The 25,162-nt window shown below is 41.6% G+C and overlaps 1 protein-coding gene across 1 annotated transcript in view; it reads left to right on the top strand.

Annotated features, from left to right (window-relative positions):
- The window catches only part of LOC307123149 (uncharacterized protein), a gene marked incomplete at both ends in the record, with an annotated part of 34,415 nt that extends 9,745 nt beyond the window's left edge, over positions 1–24,670 (top strand). Inside the window, 58 exon segments of the mRNA XM_079811564.1 lie at positions 85–297; positions 362–511; positions 730–855; positions 2,986–3,079; positions 4,181–4,328; positions 4,414–4,639; positions 4,732–4,855; positions 6,326–6,447; positions 6,530–6,581; positions 6,676–6,759; positions 6,850–7,026; positions 7,150–7,225; positions 7,307–7,463; positions 7,558–7,632; positions 7,703–7,865; positions 7,947–8,131; positions 8,200–8,421; positions 8,501–8,622; positions 8,843–8,924; positions 9,007–9,090; positions 9,172–9,277; positions 12,103–12,265; positions 13,035–13,131; positions 13,288–13,444; positions 13,562–13,611; positions 15,892–15,912; positions 16,012–16,098; positions 16,102–16,174; positions 16,244–16,328; positions 16,398–16,512; positions 16,585–16,705; positions 16,774–16,887; positions 16,954–17,123; positions 17,196–17,423; positions 19,209–19,421; positions 20,067–20,216; positions 20,460–20,603; positions 20,694–20,769; positions 20,996–21,113; positions 21,196–21,421; positions 21,507–21,592; positions 21,594–21,628; positions 21,697–21,818; positions 21,897–21,948; positions 22,044–22,127; positions 22,213–22,389; positions 22,518–22,593; positions 22,689–22,845; positions 22,952–23,026; positions 23,099–23,261; positions 23,338–23,392; positions 23,394–23,514; positions 23,580–23,801; positions 23,866–23,987; positions 24,100–24,181; positions 24,269–24,352; positions 24,441–24,546; positions 24,630–24,670. Of these exon segments, the coding sequence (XP_079667690.1) occupies positions 85–297; positions 362–511; positions 730–855; positions 2,986–3,079; positions 4,181–4,328; positions 4,414–4,639; positions 4,732–4,855; positions 6,326–6,447; positions 6,530–6,581; positions 6,676–6,759; positions 6,850–7,026; positions 7,150–7,225; positions 7,307–7,463; positions 7,558–7,632; positions 7,703–7,865; positions 7,947–8,131; positions 8,200–8,421; positions 8,501–8,622; positions 8,843–8,924; positions 9,007–9,090; positions 9,172–9,277; positions 12,103–12,265; positions 13,035–13,131; positions 13,288–13,444; positions 13,562–13,611; positions 15,892–15,912; positions 16,012–16,098; positions 16,102–16,174; positions 16,244–16,328; positions 16,398–16,512; positions 16,585–16,705; positions 16,774–16,887; positions 16,954–17,123; positions 17,196–17,423; positions 19,209–19,421; positions 20,067–20,216; positions 20,460–20,603; positions 20,694–20,769; positions 20,996–21,113; positions 21,196–21,421; positions 21,507–21,592; positions 21,594–21,628; positions 21,697–21,818; positions 21,897–21,948; positions 22,044–22,127; positions 22,213–22,389; positions 22,518–22,593; positions 22,689–22,845; positions 22,952–23,026; positions 23,099–23,261; positions 23,338–23,392; positions 23,394–23,514; positions 23,580–23,801; positions 23,866–23,987; positions 24,100–24,181; positions 24,269–24,352; positions 24,441–24,546; positions 24,630–24,670 (7,056 nt within the window).
- Positions 24,671–25,162: the final 492 nt, after the last annotated feature.

Here is a 25,162-nt window from a genome sequence, read left to right as displayed (position 1 = left end):
TGAATGGAAACTGGTTTTGTAGTCATCTTTGCTGTAATGAATGCTATGCTTGTCTGTTTGTCTGACATCTTTCTGTCTTTTCAGATTATGTCCAAAGGAGTGATTATCCTTCATGGATTTCAGAGAGTCCGAGCAAGGGCTTCTGATACAGTCACGAGTGGCTCTGTGTCATTTCAACTGTCTATCAGTGTCACTATGGCTCCAGCAGTGCAGATTCTGGTCTACTGCGTTCTGCCCAGTGACAATGTAGTTGCAGCTAGTGTGTCATTTGACACTGAAATGTGTTTCAAAAACAAGGTATGATGTGGAATAGCAATTTTTGCTTCAAGTGGGGAGTGTCTTACAGTGATTCTTGTTCCAGGTGTCTCTACAGTTTTCTCCTGCTACGGCTGTTCCTGCTGAGGGAAATGTTCTGACGGTCTCTGCTCAAGCAGGATCTCTGTGTGGCATCAGTGCTGTAGATCAGAGTGTCCGGATCTTGGAGCCAGGAAGACGCCTGAGTGCGGAAATGGTATGGATTTGAATCCATTGCTGACATACCAGTTGGTCTTGTTTATGTGAGCTTAAATTTAATCCTCTTATCCTAAGACCCTTTGTCCATCTTAACTTTTTAGTTTTGTACTTTTAACTAGTTTGGCACTTAAAGGGAAAAAGCCACAGGGTGGATGTCTTCAAACAACTACTCCAGGCATTTTTGACTTCTCTCCCACACCCCTGAAATGTTCTCAGGTGTTCAACTTGCTCCCAGTGCGATCACTATCAGATTATCCATATGAAGTTGAGGATGAACAGGAGTGTGTGAGAGTTCGACTCCGTCGAGCTGTTCCTGCTGACCATGTCTACGAAACCTTCAAGGTAGAAAATAATTTGTTATCATGTCAGTCAATACTCAGTGCAGTTACATGTTAAGCCAACAAATGTGTGGTCATGTAAATGATTAACTTTTTTTTGTTTTTTGTTTTTTTTGTTTCCTTTATCGGATTTCGGGTAAGCATAAACCAATCAACCACTGCTAGATTTGACCCTTACTTTATCTTTACTTTTTTTGGCCCAGCATGTAAACAAATTAACTTGTGCTCTCTCCTTATTGAAGTGTGCATGTCTGATACTATATTGACAAGAGTTGGGACAAGGTTTATGGGATTTTGCTTTTTATGGGGAACCCCTGACAAAAACGTGAGTGGTCTGGGGTAACGGTTATTGACCCAGAAAACAGATATGGGAAAAGAAGACCAGGGGCCCGTTCTTCGTACCTTGCTAACTCAATTAGCTGGATTTGATTGTTGACGATTTGGCATGATCTTGGATTGTTTGGTTCTTTGACGCTCATCCTGGACTTGTTGTCATAGCAACAGGTCCATAAGCTTAAACCTGCTCAGGAGCGGCTTATTTCATGTAAACAGGATTAGATTGCATCTTGAGGTAATACTTAAAATCTGTCCCAGCCACTGCTACTTTATTACAAGAGTTCATTACTGAACCAGGGGCAATAATAATCATTTTAAATAATAATAATAATATACACATTTAAAATTGTATATGTATATGAGAATGCATATAATATTATAATGTTGTGTATAAACTATAGACACAGCCACTTGATTGAGCGATTTATTTGTGATGGAATAATTACTTTTTAATTTTATTGGAGGTTTGCACATGTTGTACAGTTAATCTGAGCCGTGCATTAATTTAAGTGATGACGGATATTATGGGATGGCTTGAAGCAGCGCAGGAGATGCAGAGAACTTGATCTTGACCCTTAAGAAACTTTAATACTGTCACGTTACAAATCTGCTTCAAATTTAATTAAAAATTGAATTACAACATTGAAATAAAAATGTAAAGGGTGTACAAATACTGTATAAAATCGTGAATATAAATAATTGGTAATCATGTAAAAAAAAAAAAACTTTTATCATTGATCTATTATAACTTTTGTTGGTTTGGCCGTTTAGCTGTTTCCTTATAAAGCTCCAGATATTCATGGGTTTTTGTGTAATTTGCCAAGTTTTTTTGCCAGGTGGCTTTCTTAATTATATGATGTCATTGGCTGGCGTCAAGACCGCAACGTAATCACTGCATTACTGCATTGCTTCAGGAAACATAAGAACGCACAGTGATCTTAGATCATTTAATCCAGATATTTAAATCCAAGCCGCAAATTCGTTTGAAGAACCAAATTAGCCAGAGATCAGTTATCACGATTAAAAGATCTGGGATCTGTCAAATCATCTCAGATGTATTAAGCGAGGTACAAAGAACGGGCCCCAGGAGTCAGGATGTTCAATCAAGCCCAACCCCTGAAAAACAACTGCATCCCACGCTTTGCACTTGATGTAAGGCTTGGATGAGCTGCTTTGCCATGGAAACCCATTCCATGAAGCTCTCTATGCATTGTTCTTGAGCTAATATGAAGGCCACACCGAGTTTGGAGGTTGTGACGTCAACCTAATTACATCAACGGCATCTACTTTGGCTAAACGAAATGAACACATCTCTTGGGTAAAGAGATGGAATTTGCAATACATTCTCTCTCTCTCCACTTACTGTTTCTCTTCCACTCACTTTGTCTGGCTGCACTTAAGGATGCTTTCCTGTCACATACGCTATTGCCAAAAGTATTGGGGTAACCCTCCAAAAAAACCTTCCAATCACTTCCATGGCCACAGTGTATGTGACAGGAAAGTGTCCTTAAGTGCATCCAGACAAAGTGAGTGTCTCTCAGTAAGGGAAGAGAATGTATTGTGAACTCTGCCTAAATGAGATGAGAACACATATCTTGGGTAAAGAAGGATTCAAAGTAGATGCGAAGTTGATGTGAAGGATGTAACCTGATTTATTAACACGGTCTTGTAAACTGCTTTCGGGTTATTGGTTTGCATGTAAACTGGACAACAGGTTATTTTAGTAACCTGAACTGATGTGCATTTAAACATGCTCCATTTCAAATGTGACTTGTATTTTGATTTGTTACTCTGACAGAGTGTGGGGTTGAAGATCGCAACAAATCTGCCTGTCCGAGAACCTCAATGTCTGATTTACAGAAACCTGAATTACTATCGCAACTTCCGTGATGGTACGTCTGTTCTTGATCTATAAATTGCCAAATGACTTGGTTAGTACTCCTTTTTCTTCAGTCATAATTTTAGTTGATCCTAAATTAGCAAGTTGGGAGCTACTTTTTAGCTTTTTGTCAATACCACCCCTGGTGCGGATATCTAAATCAGAGAAAATCATTGGTGCGGGTGGGTTTATTTTTAACCGCAGATTTGGGTGATGTTAGGGCTGCTCTGCACATCTCTACTATGCTCCTATTAACTGAACACAATGCGCCTGTGCATGATGTCAGTTTTTACAAATTTGTTGCATCATACACGTTACATTTGTGGACTATTATCCCATAATGGTCTGTAGGTATCAAATTAATTCTGACACGTGTAGCACAGACTTTTTATTTAAATTTTTTCTCACAATTGGTCTCATTCACGAAGCATGCATGCGCACAATTTTGTGCGTACAAGCTTTTTTTTTTTAAGAAGGACTCTCAATCCACTGATTTCAATTTTTTTCTTTCTAAATTTATGACAAAATATAGGAAAAACAGACAAAAATAAAATAACTTGGTCTGCGTTGCTTTATAATCGCAAAGTTACAGAAGTTCATCCTAACATGACTACAATTACATTGAAGTATATTGCATTAAAGGTATTATATAAAATTATATAATGAAATTGTATTTAATTTAATCTTAAATGCATTTGATCATAAACAGAGTAAGAGGCTGCATTATAGCTTCAGCTGCGATCCAGGCACGTGCATCTGCAAACAGTGGCAAGTATGACAAGAGTGACGAAAGGCTTTAAGGAAAGTACATTCGAAAAGCCCTTATGTGGAGATGGTTTGGGTGCACTTTATGCAAATGACTAACCTCGTGCACGCAGCTGTTCCTTTTGAATACTCCAAATTCACCAACATCAGAACGAAGTTAACAAATTCATGTACAAACATTTTGTGTATCAGGCAGAGATTTTTCGTGAGCAGTTTTGTGCATACAAAATCCCTGCAATTATTAGTGAATGAGACCCAATGTGCAAACCTGACTTGTATAAAATGGATAAGTGGACAAACATCAATTGGTTGTTGCAATCTTAGTATTAATGGCTTGTCTCCATTTCAGTGGTTTTTGGTCGACCTCTAGCTGTTGCGAAACAAGACAGAGTTCCTGCTCCAGTAGCAGAAAGTGCTGGAGGTGACTCTTCCTCTTTTGACGTGACTGTCAGGACTTACTTTCCAGAAACGTGGATCTGGCAACTTGTTCAAGTGGGGTTAGTAACCTCTTGTTCCATCTAAAGCTACTTGCCCAGTTTTTACTTCTGTTCCCCACATTTCTATTTTTCTGCTGTCCTTCAGAGCCACTGGATCCAAACAAGTTCCCCTCACTGTTCCTGACACCATCACTACATGGGAGACTGAGGCGTTCTGCCTGTCCTCCAAAGGTTTCGGTCTGGCTCCTCCTGCTCTGCTGACGGTCTTCCAGCCCTTCTTCCTGGAGCTCTCTCTGCCGTATTCCATCATCCGTGGGGAGTCATTTGATCTGAAGGCCACTGTCTTCAGCTATCTGCCCAACTGCATCATGGTCTGTCTTGGTTTATTTCTTTTAATGAATCTGCATAAAGGTCATTTGTCTTTGCTCAATCTGCTTCTTTTTCTTTTTTTCTTCATCGGCAGGTTAAAGTGACTCCAGCTTTATCCACGAACTTCACTCTTATACCTTATACTGATCCATATTCTGCCTGTCTCTGTGACAATGGGAGAAAGACCTTCAAATGGATTCTCTCCGCTTCTGTTCTCGGTTAGTTTTGGACTTTTCCCTCTGTTGTGGCCTAATGGTTAGAGTCAGACTGGTGACCGAAGGTTGCAGGTTCCATTCTCAATACCGACAGTAAACAACTTGGGGTAAACAACCCCAAATTGCTTCCTGGGCACCAGAAAAATGGCTGCCCGTGGTTTGTAGTGTTCACTACTCTTAACCCTCTAGGCGCCACGGTCGAGTTTACTCGACAAGATGCGGCACTGAATAAAACGGCCGATTTTGTCAAATAGGGTGTCAATTTCGTTTGACCTCCCCTCCACTAGATGTCAGACATGTCATACTTAATCCCCGACTCAAAAAAAGTCATGCTTCTATACAAAATCTTCGAGCAAGAGCGCATTGAATCAGTGCAAACGCAACGCCAGTGTGCGAGAGCCATTTTATCAGAGCAATATTGTCAATGTCAGCGAGTATTTGCATTAGATTAATTTCTAATGGCTTCAATAAAGCTTACCCGCAATGAAGTGTTGGGTCTTCTATTCGCGGACCCTGATTCTGAAGGGGAATATCTGCCGTGATTCTGAAAATGAAAATAGCCCTACACCAAGCACAAACGGTGAATCCTTTGCCCAATGTCAGTGGTGGGAACACAGTGGTGTTTCCCAGGGTCGGAGTGTTCATCGCGAAGTTAGCAGGCGTGTTACGCCGGCTTCACACCGCACGTGCAAGCAGTGTGTTGGCAGGGCAGGAGTGGTGCGTATGGAGACCGGGAGCCGCGCGCCCGGTTTGCATTCACACTGGCAGCGTTTGTCTCACGCAGCTGAACCGTGGCTTGTGTATTGCAAATACAGTTAGGAGGCAATGTGGAGGCAGGGTGGGGAGTCACAATGACAGTAGTCTGAACTGTGCACACTCGGCGGATGCTCGCGTCTGTCTCGTCATCTCACTCATGATCTCTGCCTTGCCGAGGCGAGTGATCTTTTGAACTAAACAGGTCTTGTCTACTTGTGGCTGTCATATGAATAATATATGTGCCCCATACATGGAATCAGAGTGCCTACTGTATGTAGTAAATGGAAAGTCTCTACAGCAAAAGGCCAGCCGTTACAAGCATTTGGCTTGTGTACCATTTATTAGTAACGATTTAGTTTGTTTACTATTTATTTACCTGAGCATTCAGTATTGTGCAATATAGCATACAGAAGGTGAGGGACATTTTTTTGGGGGAAAGAAGTGTTGCAATTATCATTTAAACATGTGACTTTTCATGAATTCTATAATCCAAGGTGCCCACCACCATATGACGTCATATGCAAATTTGATGGGAAAATGTAATCCCTACATAAGCTTTGGGTCATCCTTAATATTTCTCTAATTTACAGAGTCTCTCTTTTATCACTTAAGATTTAGCCTTTTCAAATTAAGATGTATTGGTTACCATACTTGACCTTCATGTCACTTTAAATTTTGGATTGTGTGTGTGGTGTGGCTTCCTGTCTGTCACTGCAGGAGCTGTGAATGTGACTGTCAGTGCTTCAGCTGAGGCATCCCAGACTCTATGTGGCACTCAGGCTGTGACCGTGCCCACGAGAGGGCGCATTGACGTTGTCACTCGAAGTCTTCTTGTCCTGGTAAGTGTTAACCAGCCTTCTAGAGTTTGATCATGGAGCTCAGTCTGCTTTACTGATGTGGTGTTTTATTGCCTTTTTAAAGCCTGAAGGAGTTGAAAGGACAATCACCCAGAGTTGGTTACTGTGTCCAAAGGGTTTGTTTTCAATCAATGATTGCCAAACATGTTCTCCTTGTATAGACAAACAAAAGCCTAGTGCTCAATACTGATCCATTCTGTTCGTCTGCAGGAAGTGTTCTTTCTGAAGATGTGACTCTGACGTTTCCAACAAATGTGGTTCAGGGATCTGCCAGATGCTCGGTTTCAGTCCTCGGTAAAGCATCTCATTGAGTAGAAAGGGATGCATGATGTTTGACAGAATATATTTGTTTCTAATGTGGGTTTTATGCTTGTCCTCTTGTAGGGGACATAATGGGTCGTGCACTGAAGAATCTAGATAGGTTGTTACAGATGCCGTATGGCTGTGGAGAACAGAATATGATCACTCTTGCTCCCAATATCTACATCCTGCTGTACCTGCAAGCCACGGGGCAACTCACCACAGCCATTCGAGAGACCGCCACAGGCTACCTTAATAGTGGTAAGAATGTGCAGATTGAGAATTTGGGAATAAATCTAAAGGACTTCCAGTCCTGGGGTTAAGACTCTCTAATACCCCCCCCCCCCCCCCCCCCCCACAATATGTGGTTTTTGACTTGAACAGGATACCAAGGACAACTGAACTACAGGCACAGTGACGGCTCATACAGCACTTTTGGCTATGATGCATCCAATACATGGTGAGTTTCACACTGTCTTGTGTAACCTTTGTCACCAGTGGTTTTTAAGTTGCTGTTTTTAACAACTTTCTCCATGGCCAGGTTAACCGCCTTTGTCATGAGGTCTTTTGGTTTAGCAACGCATTTTGTCTTCATTGATCCAACTGTCCTCAAGAGTGCGAAGGACTGGCTAATAAGCCAGCAGGGTTCAAATGGCTGTTTTATGCAACAAGGAACTTTGTACCACAATGACATGAAGGTACATGTTATCAAATGGACCTTAACCCATAGACTCACTCATAAAGGTTTTTTTATTTTTTTTATGTATTTATAATCCATATGGTGTGTTTAAGGGTGGAGTTGGTGACAACATCACAATGACCGCCTACATTGTTGCAGCACTGCGTGAACTAGGCGTCCCCAACACAGTAAACCTTTTGAGTAGTTATATGAGCTCCTGCTGTTCTGGCTGTTGTCTGATATCTGCTTTGCTTTCAGGATCCCGTCATTACCAACGCTCTGTCATGCTTGAGGCCTTTCATTGGGAACCTGGGAAACACTTACACCATGGCTCTGCTGGCCTACACCTTCAGTCTAGCTGGAGACACCACCACTCGATCACAGCTTTTAACTACCTTGAACAACCTTGCCATTTCTGATGGTAAGATTTGCTTTTTTTTTTTTTTTTTTTTCACCAGGTTCTTTGACATCCACTCTCTCACTCAATCTCTCATCTCTTCAGGCAATAAGCTCCATTGGTCTCAGACGACATCTGGTGATACTCTGTCGGTGGAGATCAGCGCCTACATGCTACTAGTGGTTCTCACTGAACGGCCTCTTACGACGGCTACTCTGGGCTATGCTGACCGCATTGTCAACTGGCTGGTGACCCAGCAGAATCCCTATGGAGGCTTCTCCTCCACCCAGGTGCTTCTGACTACCAAACATGAGCACAATCATTCATGAGTGGTTTTTAATGTGGTGCTTGTTTTCAGGACACAGTGGTGGCTCTTCATGCCCTGTCTGTGTACGCTGCTCAAGTCTTCAGCTTGGATGGCTCCAGCACTGTTACCGTACAGTCCTCAGTGGTAGGAGGAGACTCTTACAGCTTCAGCGTGAATCGGGACAATAGCCTGCTGTATCAGGAGAAGCCACTGACGAACATTCCTGGCAAATATAGTGTTAAAGCATCAGGATCCACTTGTGTGTCTGTGCAGGTCTGTATCTCCACCCCCTCGTTTTCTGTTGAGCAGATCCAAATCTAACTGCTTCATTTGCTCTGCACTCATACTGTAGGTTGCATGTTTCTACAACATCCCGACACCTGTTAAAGTTACCAGGACACTGAGTGTCGAAGCGACGGTGACTGGTGACTGCAGACCGCTTGGAGCCAATCTCATGTTGAACTTCACAGTGCAGTAAGAATAGCTCGGTTTCTTGAAGCCAGCTATCCTGTTGAGAACCAGCATACTGTATGCATGTTAGGTATGTTTTGAAGCATGGCTTCAAACCATACCTAACCAGCATATGCTGTTTTGTTTTTCCCCAACAGGGTAATATATGAGTCTTGCAAAAGGAAGCTGTGTCCTAGATCCTGTTGACTAAACCTTATTTTTTTCTCCCACCACACGTATTCAGATACAATGGTATAAAAGCAAGCACTAACATGGTTATCGTGGACCTTAAACTCCTGTCAGGCTTCAAGGCAGATACGTCACTGGTTAGGACTAAATCCTAAACACACTAAGATGCTTAACTCCTTCAGACGTAATTGTGTCTAAACATTGGTCTCTTCCCCTCAGCTTGGAGCTCCACCCCAGTCGTTTGCCCCACTAGTGGTGCGAGTTGATTCTAAAGAGGATTGTGTCCTAGTGTATCTGAAAGAGGTGAGGCTGTACTCTGGGTATATTCACTAGCTGCCATCTTAAGTACTGTATGTGCTGCTGTTCATCTTTTCTGTCTTGCAGGTTCCCAAAGGTGTTCCCATAAGTTACACACTCCAGTTGAAACAGGTTCTTGCAGTGAAAAATCTCAAGCCAGCAATCATCAACATTTATGACTACTATCAGACAAGTATGCTTTCATCCCTAATCATGCTTTACTCTGGCTGAGTTCACTGAACTTGATCCAGCACCCTTCCTGTTCCTCTTTCAGGTGATGCGTTTGAGACCACCTACACGTCACCCTGTCCATGATTTGACTCAGTACTGGCTGAAAGACACGCAACTTAAATAAAACTGCTTCTATACAATCAGTCCTTTTTGTTGCCTCCTTTTGTTAAGCTTGTTTGAATCAAGAAGTTGTAGGGTTCGAGTGTTTGTCCTGTGACTTGCAATGTTACAGCTTAGACAACATACTTGCATGATTAGCAGTGTTTTAAGAAACTTCATCTAGACCCAAAAACAAAAAAAAGAAAATGTGGCAACAGAAAATCCTGCTGATTAAAGAACAAATCACCTTTAAAATTGATAGCTGTGGCAGCCATGGCGATTCCAGCGTCTATGTATTCAGCTGAAAAGCAAGGGAAACTCGAAGATTCTAAAAAGAGGGCCCTAACAAGACTCCTTTGAAGGTGATGGGTACATTCAGTGCATGCAAAAGGACAAAAAGAGGATTAGGCAGGATATGTTGTAATGGATTTAGTGATGCCCTTACTGAGACTGCCTGCAATCCAAGGCTTACAGTTACTGCAGCAGGTAGCCAACATGCATGAACCAGGTGAGTAGTACAAAGTAATGTTCCCTAAAGTCTTCATGGGTTTCTGGGAAATTAGAGGGCAGCTACACACTCAAACTGTCAGAAGGAGCTGTTCCGTATGCACTCAGCCCCACGACGAGTACCTCTGCCGCTTATGGAGAGTGAAAATGGAACTCCACAGAAGGGGAGTCATTCGACTAATCAAAGAGCCTACCCCCTGGTGCACAGGAATGCTAGCCTGGTTAAAACCAGACCATTCTCAGTAGTAACTGAGTTATGGTCTGGCAAAGCTTCATAGACAAATCATTTCCAAAGGGGCGTCACCAACGGGCATCGCTCAAATGCCTCTCTGCGCAATTGGATAGACCTAAAACCAATCAGAGCGATGAGGGAGATGACGTATGCAGAGCGACGGAGAAACATCTGAGACTCTGGCCGTTTCTCAATATGCGTTCTTGTCTGTACTTGTGTTCTCAAATAGGAAATGTCCCCGGTTTCCATTTCAGAAATCTGGTCACTTTACCTAAACCACATATTAATGTTTAATATATTATTTTTAAAATGTAAACGAAAAGAGGCATGGTGTTTTATACCTCGTTTTATTATAAATATATAAGATAATCAATGTAGGCCTAGCTATGCGTTGCCTGAACCACATTCGTGTGGCTATTATTATGTTTAATTATTATAATTTTTTTTAATGAAATGAGGCAGTGGTGTTTTTTATGACATATTTCGTATGCGAACTTCTGACTTGCTTCCGTGACTTACCAAGTTTGACTCCGGAGAATGAACTCCCGAGGACAGGAGGAAACTAGTCCGCCTAGTCTGCTAATGGACAAGCAGCGTTCTTGACAGTTTCACTCAGTATATATTTGTATATGTAGTGCAGGCAATGCATATTATCTTCAATGCATGTTTATAACAAAACGAAATATAAAAAACCCAGCCTCTTTTCGTTTACATTTAAAAACACACACACACACACACACACACACACACACACACACACACACACACATAATATAGGCTGTGATTATCACTGTAATAAATTAAATATGACACAAAACACAACCCAGTCTCTTTTTGTTAAATGTCAGTTTATGTGTGATCATCCATAGCAATCATAAAAGTATAAGTAAAAGGTATAAGAAGCTATACAATAAATAAAGCAATTCAGTCAAAGTCAGCGCTAGGAGACTACAACGGTAAAGTTTAATATCTTAAAAATATAAAGTTATGAAACTTCACTTTGCCCACAGACAAAACGATCTGTCTAGGAACAAATTATAGATTAATGAGAGCAAAGATCAGCCGTTAGATCTACACAAGACGAGACGGTTTAACCACTACAGAGACATCAGAGCCAGCGGCAGACGGCAGAAGGACTGGCCGTGGAAAGGCGCCTCTCGGCGGGCTCAATGATCAATTGAGCGCCGCTGAACCACTGGCGCTCACAACTGCAAAGATAAACGGCAGATAAAATTTAAAAAAAGGCGCTCTCTTTATAAATAAACCACATATTTGAGCTTTAAACAACTACATTCATGCCTGAAAAGGACTTAAAACTATATTTTGTAAAACATTAACACTACCAGAGGGCTCTCGCTAAGACCCATTCGTTTAGCCACCAAAGGGCCAAGCTGGTATCAGTCTTTTGCCGAATCCAGTCGGTAAGACAGCGATAACATCTTTTTTAGATATGAAGGCTTCGAGTGTTGTTCTTTGCTCGGGTTTTAACGAAAAGGAAAAGTTTAAATCGCTTAAAACAGACGCGATAGCTGATTCGAACGAGTGATGCTCCACAGTAGCGGCAAATCTGCTTCAATGTCGCTGCGCTGTCGTCAACGTCTAAAGCCCGCCCCAACGTTTCTAATTGGTGCCGCGATTTCTAGGGTTGAGAAATGAGTTTGAATGGGGTCTTTGCCAGACTACTTGCAGAGCAAATCTAAATTTGCCGGAAGTTGTCTGGGTTTTCCCAGGCTACAGGAATGCCCAAACGGAATGGCAATATCAGGTTTGCGTTGATTTCACAAGGCTGAACAAAAATGTGCAGAGAGACACATACTGCCAGCAGTGGATGAGACTTTAGCGCATCTAGAGGGAGCAGCAGTGTTTTCAAAATTAGATGCCACATCGGGGTTATGGCAAATACCCTTAAACGTAGACTGAGCCGTTAACAACATTCATTACACCCTTAGGGAGATACTGCTTCTGGCGTCTTCCTTTTGGGATATCTTCAACCCCGGAGCACTTCCAGCTCAGAATTGCACAGATTGTCGCAGGAACAACTGGAACTCTTTGCCATGCAGACGATATCCTAGTGTTTGGAAAAGACAAGAACGAACACAATGAGAAACTGAGGTGCTGAGAAAGTTTGAAAAAGCAGTTTGCTTGAGACTATGATTTTGAACATGTTACAAGTAGTCCACATTACCCTCAGTGCAATGGAGAGGCAGAGAGAGCAGTGCGAACAGTGAACCATGCTGAGGAAGAATCAAGAGAGCTCTTTTGGCCTACAGATCGACTCCATTAGCTCGTGGAATCTCGCCTGCAGAACTCCGGACAGGGTATTTTTTGGAACTCAGTTCATAAAAACACCTGCGTAGGCCTAGGCCTGAGAGTGTGTTTCACTTTGGCTACCCTGTGATTAATTACCGGGGCTCCACCCTAAAGACATCCTGATTGCCTGTGATGGCTAAATCAACATGATCCCAAATATTAAGAGCAATTTCAATAACACTGGCATCAGTGCAGATGATTGAGAGTGAAGCTGTAGAGCAGTGTGAATCTGTACAGAAGTGCTGCAGATTTCTGAACCAGCCTTTTGATTTCTGTCTAGTCTTGGATGATTGCTCTTCATGGCTGTGAGGGATATTTGTGTTTGGAAAGGGCTCATTTTAGCCGTTTTCCTCTTTGCTGTTGATGGACAGGAAAGGCCGTAAGTACCAAGGGCTTTTAAGTGAACAGAAGCTGCCTAATGTAATGATTGGGAGACTAAGGCTTTCTGATGGCAGCCTAGTTTTGATGCAAAAACCTGGCAGCCACTTTCTGTGACCGTTCATCCAACATGCACAGGTTCTGACCTGATTCCCTTTGGTCTCTGAACCTAAGCTTCATGATGTTTCCAAAGGTTATTCATGGTGACATTGCCTGCTGTAATTGAGTCTGGATCTGATGCTAAATTGTGTGCAAGTCTTCTGAAACCCCAAGAGAGTCTCACGATGACAGTATCTCTGCTTGATGACAAAAACAGGACGACTTAACTTGTGCAGCAGGTTTCTTCTAGGCCGTTTCACCGCTGCTTTAATTTCCATGTCTGTTATCATGAGACATGTGGCTTTTTCTTGTCTGGTTTGTTGTATGTTAACTGAGTTTCTCTACAGGCTCCTCGAGTAGATGGAGAATCTGTGCAGATGCTGAAGGTGGAAGTTCAAGGGAGGGTCTTCAGAGCGATTGAAGAGAGGAAAGTCATGTTCAGACGTTACCTGCCTTTGACCTTCATCCAAAGAGACAAACCCATCTACAATCCAGGACAAACAGGTGAGCTGTGAATTACACTTGGTTGAGTGTTCGAGTTGTAGAAAGTCCATTTACACAAGCTCTGATCATCATGTGCATGATGTAATTAATGTGATCATTTATTGCTGTCTTTTGCAGTGAATTTCAGAGTTGTCACCATGGATGCTAAATGTATGCCTCTTAATCATGTAATAATTTCACTTTTGGGCCCAAACACTGGACGCCAATTATGTAGTGATTTTACCTTCGTCCATCCAAGGACGTTAAGTAAGGTAGTGATTGGTACTCACGTCACCGCAGACGTTGTGATTTTTGGATCACACGTCACTTAAGGTGTGGTTATGAGTACATCAGATGACCACCTTCCCCCATCTCTTAGTTTGGGTCTTTAAGGTCTTTTACCTTGGCTCTATGAGAACGCTCCAAACGGGAGGCGGTTCAATCATTTTAGATTGAATGTAAAGTGGGGAGAGTTGGTCAGCTGATTTATCGGAAAGATTGGTGAGATTTCTAACTTGTAGAGCCTTTTCTGTATTATCAGCACAAGTCAGACACAATTGTAATAAAATAGATTTTATTAACAAAAGATAAACAAGAATAACTAACACCACTACTAAATGAATGCAATGAATGATAAAAGAATAAAGTGCATAAGATATATAAAATACATGTGATTAAGTTGAGTGTGGCTATGGAAGAGTTGCGTTATCTTATGGAAAGATAAACTGTTGTTTCTCTGAGACTAAGGTGAAGAACCTTATTATGCATCAAACAAATAACGAAAGATTATGTTATTAACTAGCATCAGTTAAATTACATCTAATGTAAATTAGAAAATCATATACTGATTTATACAGCAATGCCAAGGTTTCTGGAAAGAGGGTTGGTTAAGTGATATTTACGTTCGACTTGGTTGAGTAAGCAGTCCAATGGAGGTGACTTCTTCTACTGGTTGTGCTGGGTGACAATGCAGTGGGAAAGGAGCTGGAATCAATTTCAACAGTCTTGAACACGAAGATCTGTGGGATGCTGATCTCCTGGAGCACCAAAGGGTCCTAAAATCTGGAACACGCAGATGAGGCCCTGAAGTAGGTGCAGAAGGTCCTTAATCTGGAACACGCAGACGAAGGAACCTCGAAGTGAAGGTTTGCTCTCCTGAGCTTAACCTTGTTGCAAATGTATCTGTGTGTCTTCTGACTCTGTGGGTCAGACACTCAGGACTTGGTCAATCCGCTTTGGTCTATCTGGCATGGAGACTCGGGACATGCTGTAGTCTCGCTGGACTAAAACTCTGAACGTATTGGTTGTTAATGTCTCTTTCCTCACAGGCTGGAGGCTCAGAATGTGGTCATATCTGTTGCTGCCTCAAAAGCTGTAGATTCAGATCCTTGGATCTTTTGTCTCTCTGGATGAACCAGAGGCTCAGAACTTGGTTGCTCCGTCACAGTCTTATCATCGCGGGACAGACTCAGAACTTCGTGAACTGTTTGTCTCTCTCAAGGAGAAACTCAGAACATTACGGTGTATCTGTTATGTCTCTCTTGAATGGAGACTCAGAACAAGGTGTGTCTGTTGAAAGGGTACCTTTATCCTTTTCCGAATAGGAGGAGATTGCATTTTGGCGCTTCTCCATTCCAGTGTTGTGATTGGCTGCTGGCATCAGAGGGGGCTCACCGTGTGGCCCACCCTTCTTTCTCCTGTGGAACTCATTTGCATACTGTACACAGTTAGAAGTCTTTGAAGTGTCTTTAAAGTTTACCAATGCATTTCTTACTTTCCAAACCACCATCAGAATACCCATGGCAATATTCTAAACAAATAGAAACCAAACATAATGGGAAAAGATTGAACTGTTCATTCATTTGTTCATTAACAGCTGATTCTGTGTAAGATGTTGCATTACAAATAGCTGTCACTGAGAATACTTATTTCTCTGAATAAGTATGAAATGGATGTGTGTAGTTTACATCAGTCTTAAGGTTTCCAAACATGGTTATGACTGGATTTGGATAGATCATTTTGGTCTTTCTTTCACCCACTACTGCTAAGGTCCTGTGGAATTTTTATGGCAGTCATAGACCAGGACATTAGGGATTTGGGTGAAGGGCAGAAACTGCATGTGGACCAATGAGATGTCTTGTCCTTCCTAGGCTTGGTACAAGAGGTGGTCTTTTTGGCCTCTAAGAGGTGTCTGGCTGTTGTCCAAGCATCTTTATCTGATGGCGTTGGACAGTTTGTTTGTGTCAGTCTACCAGGATCCAATCAGAATGTAGCAAACCTTTGTCCAATGTTATGGACAGAGAGGAGCCCGGCCATAAACTGGGCCCTGGAATGTGCTGTCCACTACAATCAGATGGTAAGATATGAACAAATTGCAAATTTATTTTTACATGCAGTCTGGCACTTTCCTTTTTCTTCAATGTGTGCTGTTCTCTTAAATGCCTAATATTCATGTCTTTGTCTTGCAGTACAATCTGGTGGCGGTGGAGGTGAGAATTTGCTCCAGTGCAAGTCTTTTGAATGGAGCTGATGACGCTTTTTGTACTTTTGTTTACAGTTTTTCTGAGCTGTTAATTGTTTTTTAATAGGACAATAATAACCGCATTGGTCAGTGGACGAATATTTCCTCAACAGGGATGATCTTGCAGCTTTCTCATGAGTTAAACCCAGAGGTTTAGGTGGGGATGTACACACTAAAGGCTTTTATGGGTGATCAAATGGTCTCCCAAGCTTTGGAGGTGAAAAAATATGGTAAGTTGTTCACATAATGTGCAGCGGTTCAACGACAAGGTCCTGAGCTAAAGTTGTTTCCTGGTTTAGTTCTGCCCGAGTTTGATGTGACCGTAAACTCACCACAGACGTACAGCGTTGCAGATGTGGGACTGAAAGTTGAGGCTTGTGCCAAGTGAGTGAGGCTTTTATTTTCTTGTCTTGTGGTTGGTCAGTTCTTGATGTTACTTGTGATGTTTCCCAGATACACGTATGGCCAACCTGTACCTGGTCAAGTGTTGGTGGAAGTGTGCCGTGATCCATTTCCATATGTTGAGGATCCTGGTGTGACCCGTCGTTGCCTGGATAAAACTACACAGGTTTGACTCCTGCCTTACAATGGAGGGTTTTTATTGTGCTTGACTTAAATGTGACCTCTGTTCTGCTACCAGATGAACGCTACCGGCTGTGCTGTCCTTACTGTCGATACATCAGTGTTTTTTGGCACTACATCTGAAAATTATATGCAAGACACATTTCTTGTAAATGTGAATGTCACTGAGGAGGGAACAGGTGAGCTACTGACTGATCTGAACCAATGGCTCCGTATGGAGGAAGTTGAGTTTGGTTTTTCTCCCCAGATGTAGTGATGTCAAAATCTGCAACAGTGTCCATTACGTTTGAAGTCGGCAAGGTTGCGCTTTTGGTTCTCCCAGATTATTTTGAACCTGGATTAACGATTAATGGAAAGGCAAGTTTATCCCTCGTTGCAGGATCCTTTTACATTGGTTCCCTTTCCTAACCTTGATCATTCCCAACAGATATTGGTGTCTCTTTCAATGGGAATCCAATTGCGAGCAAAGCGGTGTATCTCCTGGATGGCAACAGCTGGCCAAACAAACTGCTGCTGAATCTGACCACAAACCAGAACGGTCTGGCCACATTCTCCCTCAACACTGCTAATCTTCCTAACGCTGCTCTCAATCTGGTGGTAAGATTTGCTCTATTTTGTGACGATGTCGACCACTCTCGCAAGAAACTGATTCTGTTCATTGTTTCCCAGGCGAGTGTAACTCCAGAGGTTGTTTATGGTTACAAATCGCCATACTTCACTACAGATACAAGAGGAGTTCCGCTTCTCCAACCTGCTTCTCCTGACAGCCCATCATCTAGTGAACTGACTATAGTGGAGCTTGAGCAGCCGCTCAAATGTGGTGCTGCATTTCCAGTGACTGTGAAGTATTCTTTTGTTGGAGAGACTGGTGGTTACAGCACTGACATTGTCTATATGGTGAGTGGACATCAGTTGTGGTTGGATGTATGGTATACGATATATCACGATAATGAACTTGTATGATATTGTTATCGTGGGCACTTCAAAAGTACAGTGAATTTATCATTATATCCTCCTGGGACCCAGAAAGAAGTTTTTTGAATTTAGTATTTTTTTTATGTCATTACATTGTTTAGAGCATAAGAAACAAATGGAAAAACATTTTTGAAAAATGATATTTTATTCATGTTATATGTACTCTGTAGTTGACAGCAGGACTCAGTTATTAAAAAAAATTAAATGCCATGAAATTGCATGTATAGGCAAAAACAATGGGATTTTTAATTCCCCAATCAATTTTTAGGTTTCAGGGGTTTTTTTTATTTTTTTTTTACTTTATTTAAAGATGATTCTGAACTGTTATGAAAGATATAATGAAATGCATTCATATACCATTTTACTTTATTAAATATATGGGTAAAATGACAATACTTTGCATAATAATGTGTTCTTGGTGCAACATGTAATGAAAAAAAAAGTGTAGTAATGGGAGGAGAAATTGGCAACATTTTCATAATATCTAATATTTCATAGGAATATTGATATGTAATTTATTTCCCTGTTCACTTGTTATGTCTCCCAAAAGCCTGATAAACATTTTAAATCCTGGTGTCCACAACAGTGGTCATTTATGAAATCAATGCCCTGATTTGTAACAGTCATATTTTGATTAGAAACCCCATAACATTTTCCTGAGATGTTGATTTATAACAAACAATTTGAAAATTAATCAGATTTAAATTATAATTAAAAAATATGATCATTTTCCATAAGAGTGCTAAACATTAATGTCAGCCTTTTTTAAAGACCAAGAAGTTGTTGCCTAGTGAAACCTCCAAACATTTGGTATCCTTGCAAAGCCCCAAATGTGCTCTTTAAAGGACATTCAGACTGTGACCGGTGAAATTGATGTCAGAGAAATTCACTAAAATATAATGTCCACTACAGTGGACAAAAGTCTATTCTTGGGTCCCAGGAGGTTAATGTGAACTACACTCTTTAGATATTGTTTGAATACATGTTCTGATTCTTTATTGTTCAGGCACACTTTAGAATAAGGCTCCATATTTGCCACTAATTCATTAGTTGACCACTTAAGCTCTGGGATAATTTTGGGGGATTTCCACCTGGATTTGGCCTACCAAAATTGAAACGCTTCCCATACCCACATGCAGTAGTCTAAATGCACAATTTGTATGTCATCTTACATGAAACCCTTTGAAGTTACATAAACCCTGTGCAGGGTCCACAGAGTTTAAGAAGTTTACAAACTGGCAATGAAAAATACTTATAAACTAAAGCATTTAATGTAGTACCTTTTATGGGTAACTTTAGTACCTTTTATGGGTCTTGAGAGTGTAAAGTGCCAATGGAGGCCTTTCTGAGCCATCGGATTTCAACTAAAATATAATTTGCTCTGAAGATGAACGGAGGTCATATGGGTGTCGAACAACATGAGGGCATTGACGACATGAGTAATTTAATGACCGATTTTTCTTTTTTGGGTGAACTAACCCTTTAAAAAATTTTTTTTTTTTTACATTATCGAAGAATAACTTCTGTAAAAGAAATGTGCTCCTTGTTAATGAATTAACTAGTGAGACCTTGTAAAGTGTAACCTACCTTTTCCCACAAGTTATTTCAATGTCGTGATATCATCAGCCATTAATCGCAACACAGTAAATGATACCGTCACGTAGTTGTGGAGGTGCATGTTTTATACACCTCTTTGTCTTCTGTCAGGTCTTGTCCAGAGGAGTGATTGTCCTCCATGGATTTCAGACGGTCAGAGCAAGGGCTTCTAATACCGTCACCAGCGGTTCTGTGTCATTCCAACTGTCTGTCAGTGTCGATATGGCTCCAGCAGTGCAGATTCTGGTCCACTGCGTTCTGCCCAGTGAGAATGTAGTTACAGCTAGTGTGTCGTTTGACACTGAAATGTGTTTCCAAAACCAGGTATGATGTGCACTAGCATCTTTAAAAAAAAATCAAATCAAAAATCAAATCACTTTGTCACAACCATATACACAAGTGCAACAGTAGGTGAAATTCTTGAGATGAGATGTTACTGCCCATTCTGACCACCTGGCGTCTGTTTGACAGGAAGTCCAGGATCCAGCTGCATAACAAGCTGTTTAAGCCTAGAGCCCGGAGTTTCATGTCAAGTATGGAGGGCACAATGGTGTTGAATGCTGAGCTGTAGTCTACAAACAGCATTCTCACATATGTGTTCCTCTTTTCCAGGTGGGAGAGAGCAGTGTGTATAGTGGATGAAATGGCATCATCAGTGGAGCGGTTTTTGCGGTATGCAAACTTAATGTGGTTTTGTGGGGAATGATGTTCCCTACAGGGGACAAAAAAAACAAACAAACAAAAAAACAACAACACAGAAACAGACAGCCAATATGGGGAAGTCCCAGAGCAAATTTCTTTATTTTTATCTTTCAATATTTTCTTTATTTTTTATTTCTTTTAATTCCTATTATAACTGTAATATTTTTATTTCATTTCTGTGTAAAGCACTTTGAATTGCCACTGTGTATGAAATGTGCTATACAAATAAACTTGCCTTGCCTTACAGTGTGTTGGTCCTTGTTTCAGGTGTCTCTACAGTTTTCTCCTGCTACGGCCGTTCCTGCTGAGGGAAATGTTCTGACTGTCTCTGCTCAAGCAGGATCTCTGTGTGGCATCAGTGCTGTCGATCAGAGTGTCCGGATCTTGGAGCCAGGAAGACGGCTGAGTGCTGAAATGGTATCAATGTGTAGTTGATTTTTAAATCCTTGAGCTTGATTGTCATTCAGGTTCAGCTCAGAATTTGAGGAAGTGCTGATGAGTCAATTGAACAAACCTATGCAATTATAGGGCTATTATGATTTATAGCAGTGTAAATGTAATGCCTAACATTATAAACTCTGACCATAACATGCAAAACAATGCCTTTAATTAAATTTTAAAGAAAGTCAAAATGGCAACACTATTGTTTCATGGTCCCAGGTGTTTGACTTGCTCCCAGTGCGCTCACTATCAGGTTACCCATACAGCATTGAGGATGAGCCACAGTGTTTTGGTTTTCAACCCCGAGCTATTCATCTAGCTCGCTATGCTGTTCCTACAAATCAAGCCTACACAACCTTCAAGGTAGAAAAAAACAATTCATGACCACGTAGTCACTGAATAAGACTTGAAGTTAATGACTCTGCATTGTATTTTGACTCGTTACTATGACAGAGCCTGGGAATGAAGATTGCAACAAATCTTGCTGTACGAGCCCCTCTGTGCCAGTGGTATCCCGGCATCCCTGAAAGTAGGTTATTTTGGTGAAAACAAATTCTGAACGACCTGGTGAACTTGCCTTCAGTTATTGGAGTGTATTTCTCGTTCTTTGTGAACCAGCAAATTTTGTGTTTTTTTTTTATAAATGCAATAAGAGGGGCAGTTATTCTATATATTAGTGTAGTATATTAGAATATTTATTCTGCCGACTAAGAATGTGTGGAGTAAATGGGTGTACATTTTCTTGTCTCTTACAGTAATGACTCTTAATGGTCCTCTTGAAGCAGAAAGTGTTGGAGGCGAAGCTTCCTCTTTTGACGTGACCATCAGGACTTACTTTCCAGAAACCTGGATCTGGCAGCTTGCTCAAGTGGGGTTAGTAAAGCATGTTATTCCTTCTAAAGTACTTTCCAACAGTTTACTAATTCCCCTTTATTTCTCTTCTGCTGTCCTTCAGTGCCACTGGATCCACACAAGTTCCCCTCACTGTTCCTGACACCATTACCACATGGGAGAATGAGGCGTTCTGCCTGTCCTCTAATGGTTTGGGTCTGGCTCCTCCTGCTCTGCTGACGGTCTTCCAGCCCTTCTTCCTGGAGCTCTCCCTGCTGTACTCCATCGTCCGTGGGGAGTCATTTGATCTGAAGGCCACGGTCTTCAGCTATCTGTCCAAGTGCATCATGGTCTGTCATGGTTTATTTACCTTTTATATAATGGATCTGTAGAGAAGGTCCCATCTTTGCTCCATGTTTTCTGTTTCATTGGCAGGTTAAAGTGACTCCAGCTTCATCCACAAACTTCACCCTTAAATCATATCATGATCCGTACTCGTCCTGTCTTTGTGCCAATGGGAGAGACCTTCAAATGTGTTCTCTCAGCTTCTGTTCTTGGTTGGTTTTGGACTGTTTCTAAATTTGAAGTGTATGTGGTGTTGCTCACTTCCTGTCTGTCACTGCAGGAGCTGTCAATGTGACTGTCAATGCTTCAGCTGAGATATCCCAGACTCGATGTGGCACTGAGGCTGTGACCGTACCAACGAAAGGACGCATTGACATTGGCACTCGAAGTCTTCTTGTCCTGGTACGTGTTAACCTGCATTCTGACATTTTATCATGGAGCTCATTCTGCTTTACTGATGTGGTTTCATTGCTTTTATAGCCTGAAGGTGTTGAAAGGACAATCACCCAGAGTTGGTTACTGTGTCCAAAGGGTTTGTTTTCACTCAATGTTTGCCAAACACATTCTCCTTGTATAGCCAAACATTAGCCTAGCACTCAATGCTGCTCCATTTTGTTCATTCTGCAGGCAAAGTTCTTTCTGAAGCCGTGTCTCTGACGTTTCCAACAAATGTGGTTCAGGGATCAGCCAGATGCTCAGTTTCAGTCCTTGGTAAAGCATTTCAGGTAGAAACTGACAGGTGATGCTTGAGAGAATAACTTTATTTCTGATGTGGGTTTTGTTTGTCGTCTTGTAGGGGATATAATGGCTCGTGCACTGAACAATCTAGATGGGTTGTTACAGATGCCATGTGGCTGTGGAGAACAGAATATGATCATTCTTGCTCCCAATATTTACATCCTGCTGTACCTGAAGGTCACCGGGCAACTCAAGGCAGCCATTCAAAAGACTGCCACGGGCTACCTTAATAGCGGTATGGATGACCAATCCACTTTAAATTTGAATGAGCATAAATTTCAAGGTTTAGTCCTGCTCTTCCCCATAGACTATCAGACTGTCTAACTCCTTGACCAATTTAAATGTGGCTTTTGACCTAATCAGGATATCAAGGGCAACTGAACTACAAACACAACGATGGTTCATACAGCACCTTTGGTTATGATGAATCCAATACATGGTGAGTTGCATCCTGTTCTACTGTTGGGTGTATATAAGCTGTTGTGGCACAAGTAGTTTCTAAGGTCAGTTTGTCACAACCTTCTTCACGGCCAGGTTAACTGCCTTTGTCCTGAGGTTTTTTGGTCTAGCGAGGCAATTTGTCTTCATTGATCCAAATGTCCTGCAGAGTGCAAGGGATTGGTTGCTCGGCACGCAGGGTTCAGACGGTTGCTTCATACAGCAGGGAACTCTGTACCACAGTGACATGAAGGTTGGTTTTTTTTTTTTTTTTTATAATTTAAATTAATGATCTGCAACAACAGACTTGGTGTGAGGACTGTTCTAAATTTTTTTTTTTTTTTTTTTTTTTTCTTAAGGGTGACGTTGGTGACAGCGTGACCATGACTGGCTACGTTGTTGCATCGCTACTTGAACTAGGTGTCCCCATCACTGTAAAACATCTCAAGTAGTTCAATGAGCTCTCTTTAGATGACCTTGCTGTTTGACGCTTACTTTGATTTCAGGATCCTGTCATTATCAATGCTCTGTCCTGCTTGAGGCCTGTTGTTGGGAACTTGGGAAACACTTACGCCATGGCTCTGCTGGCCTACACATTCAGTCTTGCTGGAGACACCACCACTCGATCACAGCTTTTAACTGCCTTGGAAAACCTTGCCATTTCTGAAGGTGAAAAATTTCACACCAGCCTCTTGATATTGGTTATCGCCTTTGGCATCAACTTTCTCCCCTGTCTCATCCTAAGGCAATAAGCTCCATTGGTCTCAGACAACAGCTGGTGATACTCTGGCGGTGGAGATGCGTGCTGCTAGCAGTTCTCGCTGTTCAGCCTCTCATGACGGCTAATCTGGGCTATGCTAACCGCATTGTCAACTGGCTGGTGACCCAACAGAATCCCTATGGAGGCTTCTCCTCGACCCAGGTGACTGACCCCCAAACATGAGCATAATCCTCGAGTGGAGTTATTAATCTGCTGCTTGTTTTTAGGACACGGTGGTGGCTCTTCATGCCCTGTCTGTGTACGCTGCTCAAGTGTTTCAGTTGGATGGCTCCAACACTGTTACCGTACAGTCCTCTGTGGCAGGAGGAGACTCTTATAGCTTCACTGTGAATCGGGACAACAGGCTGCTGTATCAGGAGAAGCTGCTGAAGAACATTCTTGGCAAATATAGTGTTAAAGCATCAGGATCCAACTGTGTGTCTGTACAGGTCTGTATCTTCTCCCCCTGTGTCCATGCAAATCCACATTTTATTTAATATATTTGTTCTGCAGGTTGCATGTTTCTACAACATCCCAACACCCGTTAAAGTCGCCAGGACACTGAGTGTTGAAGCGAAGGTGAAGGGAGACTGCCAACCGCTTGGAGCCGATCTCATGTTGAACTTCACAGTGAAGTAAATAGCTTTGGCTTTCCTGAAACCAGCTCTTGTTTGACTCTTGCAATAGGAAGCTGTGTTTTTGATCCTGTTGAATAAACTTTTTTTATTTCCCCCGTTACAGATTCAGATACAATGGTGTAAAAGCAAGCACTAACATGGTTATCGTAGACATTAAGCTCCTATCAGGCTTCACCGCAGATACGTCACCGGTTTGTTTGTGTTTAAGATTTAGTCCTAAGATGCTTGACGGTCCTTCAGATGTAATGTGTCTGTAAACATTGGTCTCTTCCCCTCAGCTTGGATCTCCACCCCAATCGTTTGCTCCGCTAGTGGAGCAAGTTAATGCTGAAGAGGATCATGTCCTAGTGTATCTGAAAGAGGTGAGACTGTGTACACTGGGTATATTACTAGCTGGTATATTTCTAGCTGCCATCTTCTCGAGTACTGTTCTTCCTTTCTGTCTCATAGGTTCCCAAAGGAGTCCCTATGGGCTATGCTCTTAAACTTAAACAAGCTTTTCCAGTGAAAAATCTCAAACCAGCAGTCATCAATGTTTATGACTACTATCAGACAAGTATGCTTTCATAAACGTAATCTTGCTTTACTCTGGCTGAATTCAATGAACATGATCCAGCTCATTTCATGTTCCTCTTTCAGGTGATGTGTTTGAGACCACCTACACGTCACCCTGTCCATGATTTGATTCAGTACTGGCTGCAAGACCACTTAAATAAAACTGCTTTATATAATCAGTCTTTTGTTTTGTTTTTCCCTTTTCTTGTGCGAGTACATAATCCAACAGCTAAGGAATTTCTGCTAAAGGCAGAAGTGTATTTACATTGTTCAGTTTTCCACCTGAATGATTTGAGTTCCTATGGCAATTCTCGAGGCAACATTTATAGCCTACAATGGTGACATTTTTCACAATTATAAATTGAATTTTTCACACAACCTAAACTCACTAGCAGAAATGTAGCGTGTTATAAACAGACCAGAACTCAACACGGCGTGATGGCAGCCTCACATTTTCTATATCAACCATCTAGGTGTGCATCTACTTGATTAATGTTCATTTTAAATTTATGCTAAAGTTATTGCTAGATGACTACAGACAGTGATGCATTATTTAATTGATCCAGATATATCAGGCTTTATTACGGGACATTTAGCTTCAGATAATGTTGGTCGAG

This window comes from Gobio gobio (genome assembly GCF_949357685.1).
Source record: "Gobio gobio genome assembly, chromosome: 1".
In the NCBI taxonomy this organism is placed as follows: Eukaryota; Metazoa; Chordata; class Actinopteri; order Cypriniformes; family Gobionidae; genus Gobio; species Gobio gobio.
This window is presented reverse-complemented; position numbering and strand designations above follow the sequence as displayed.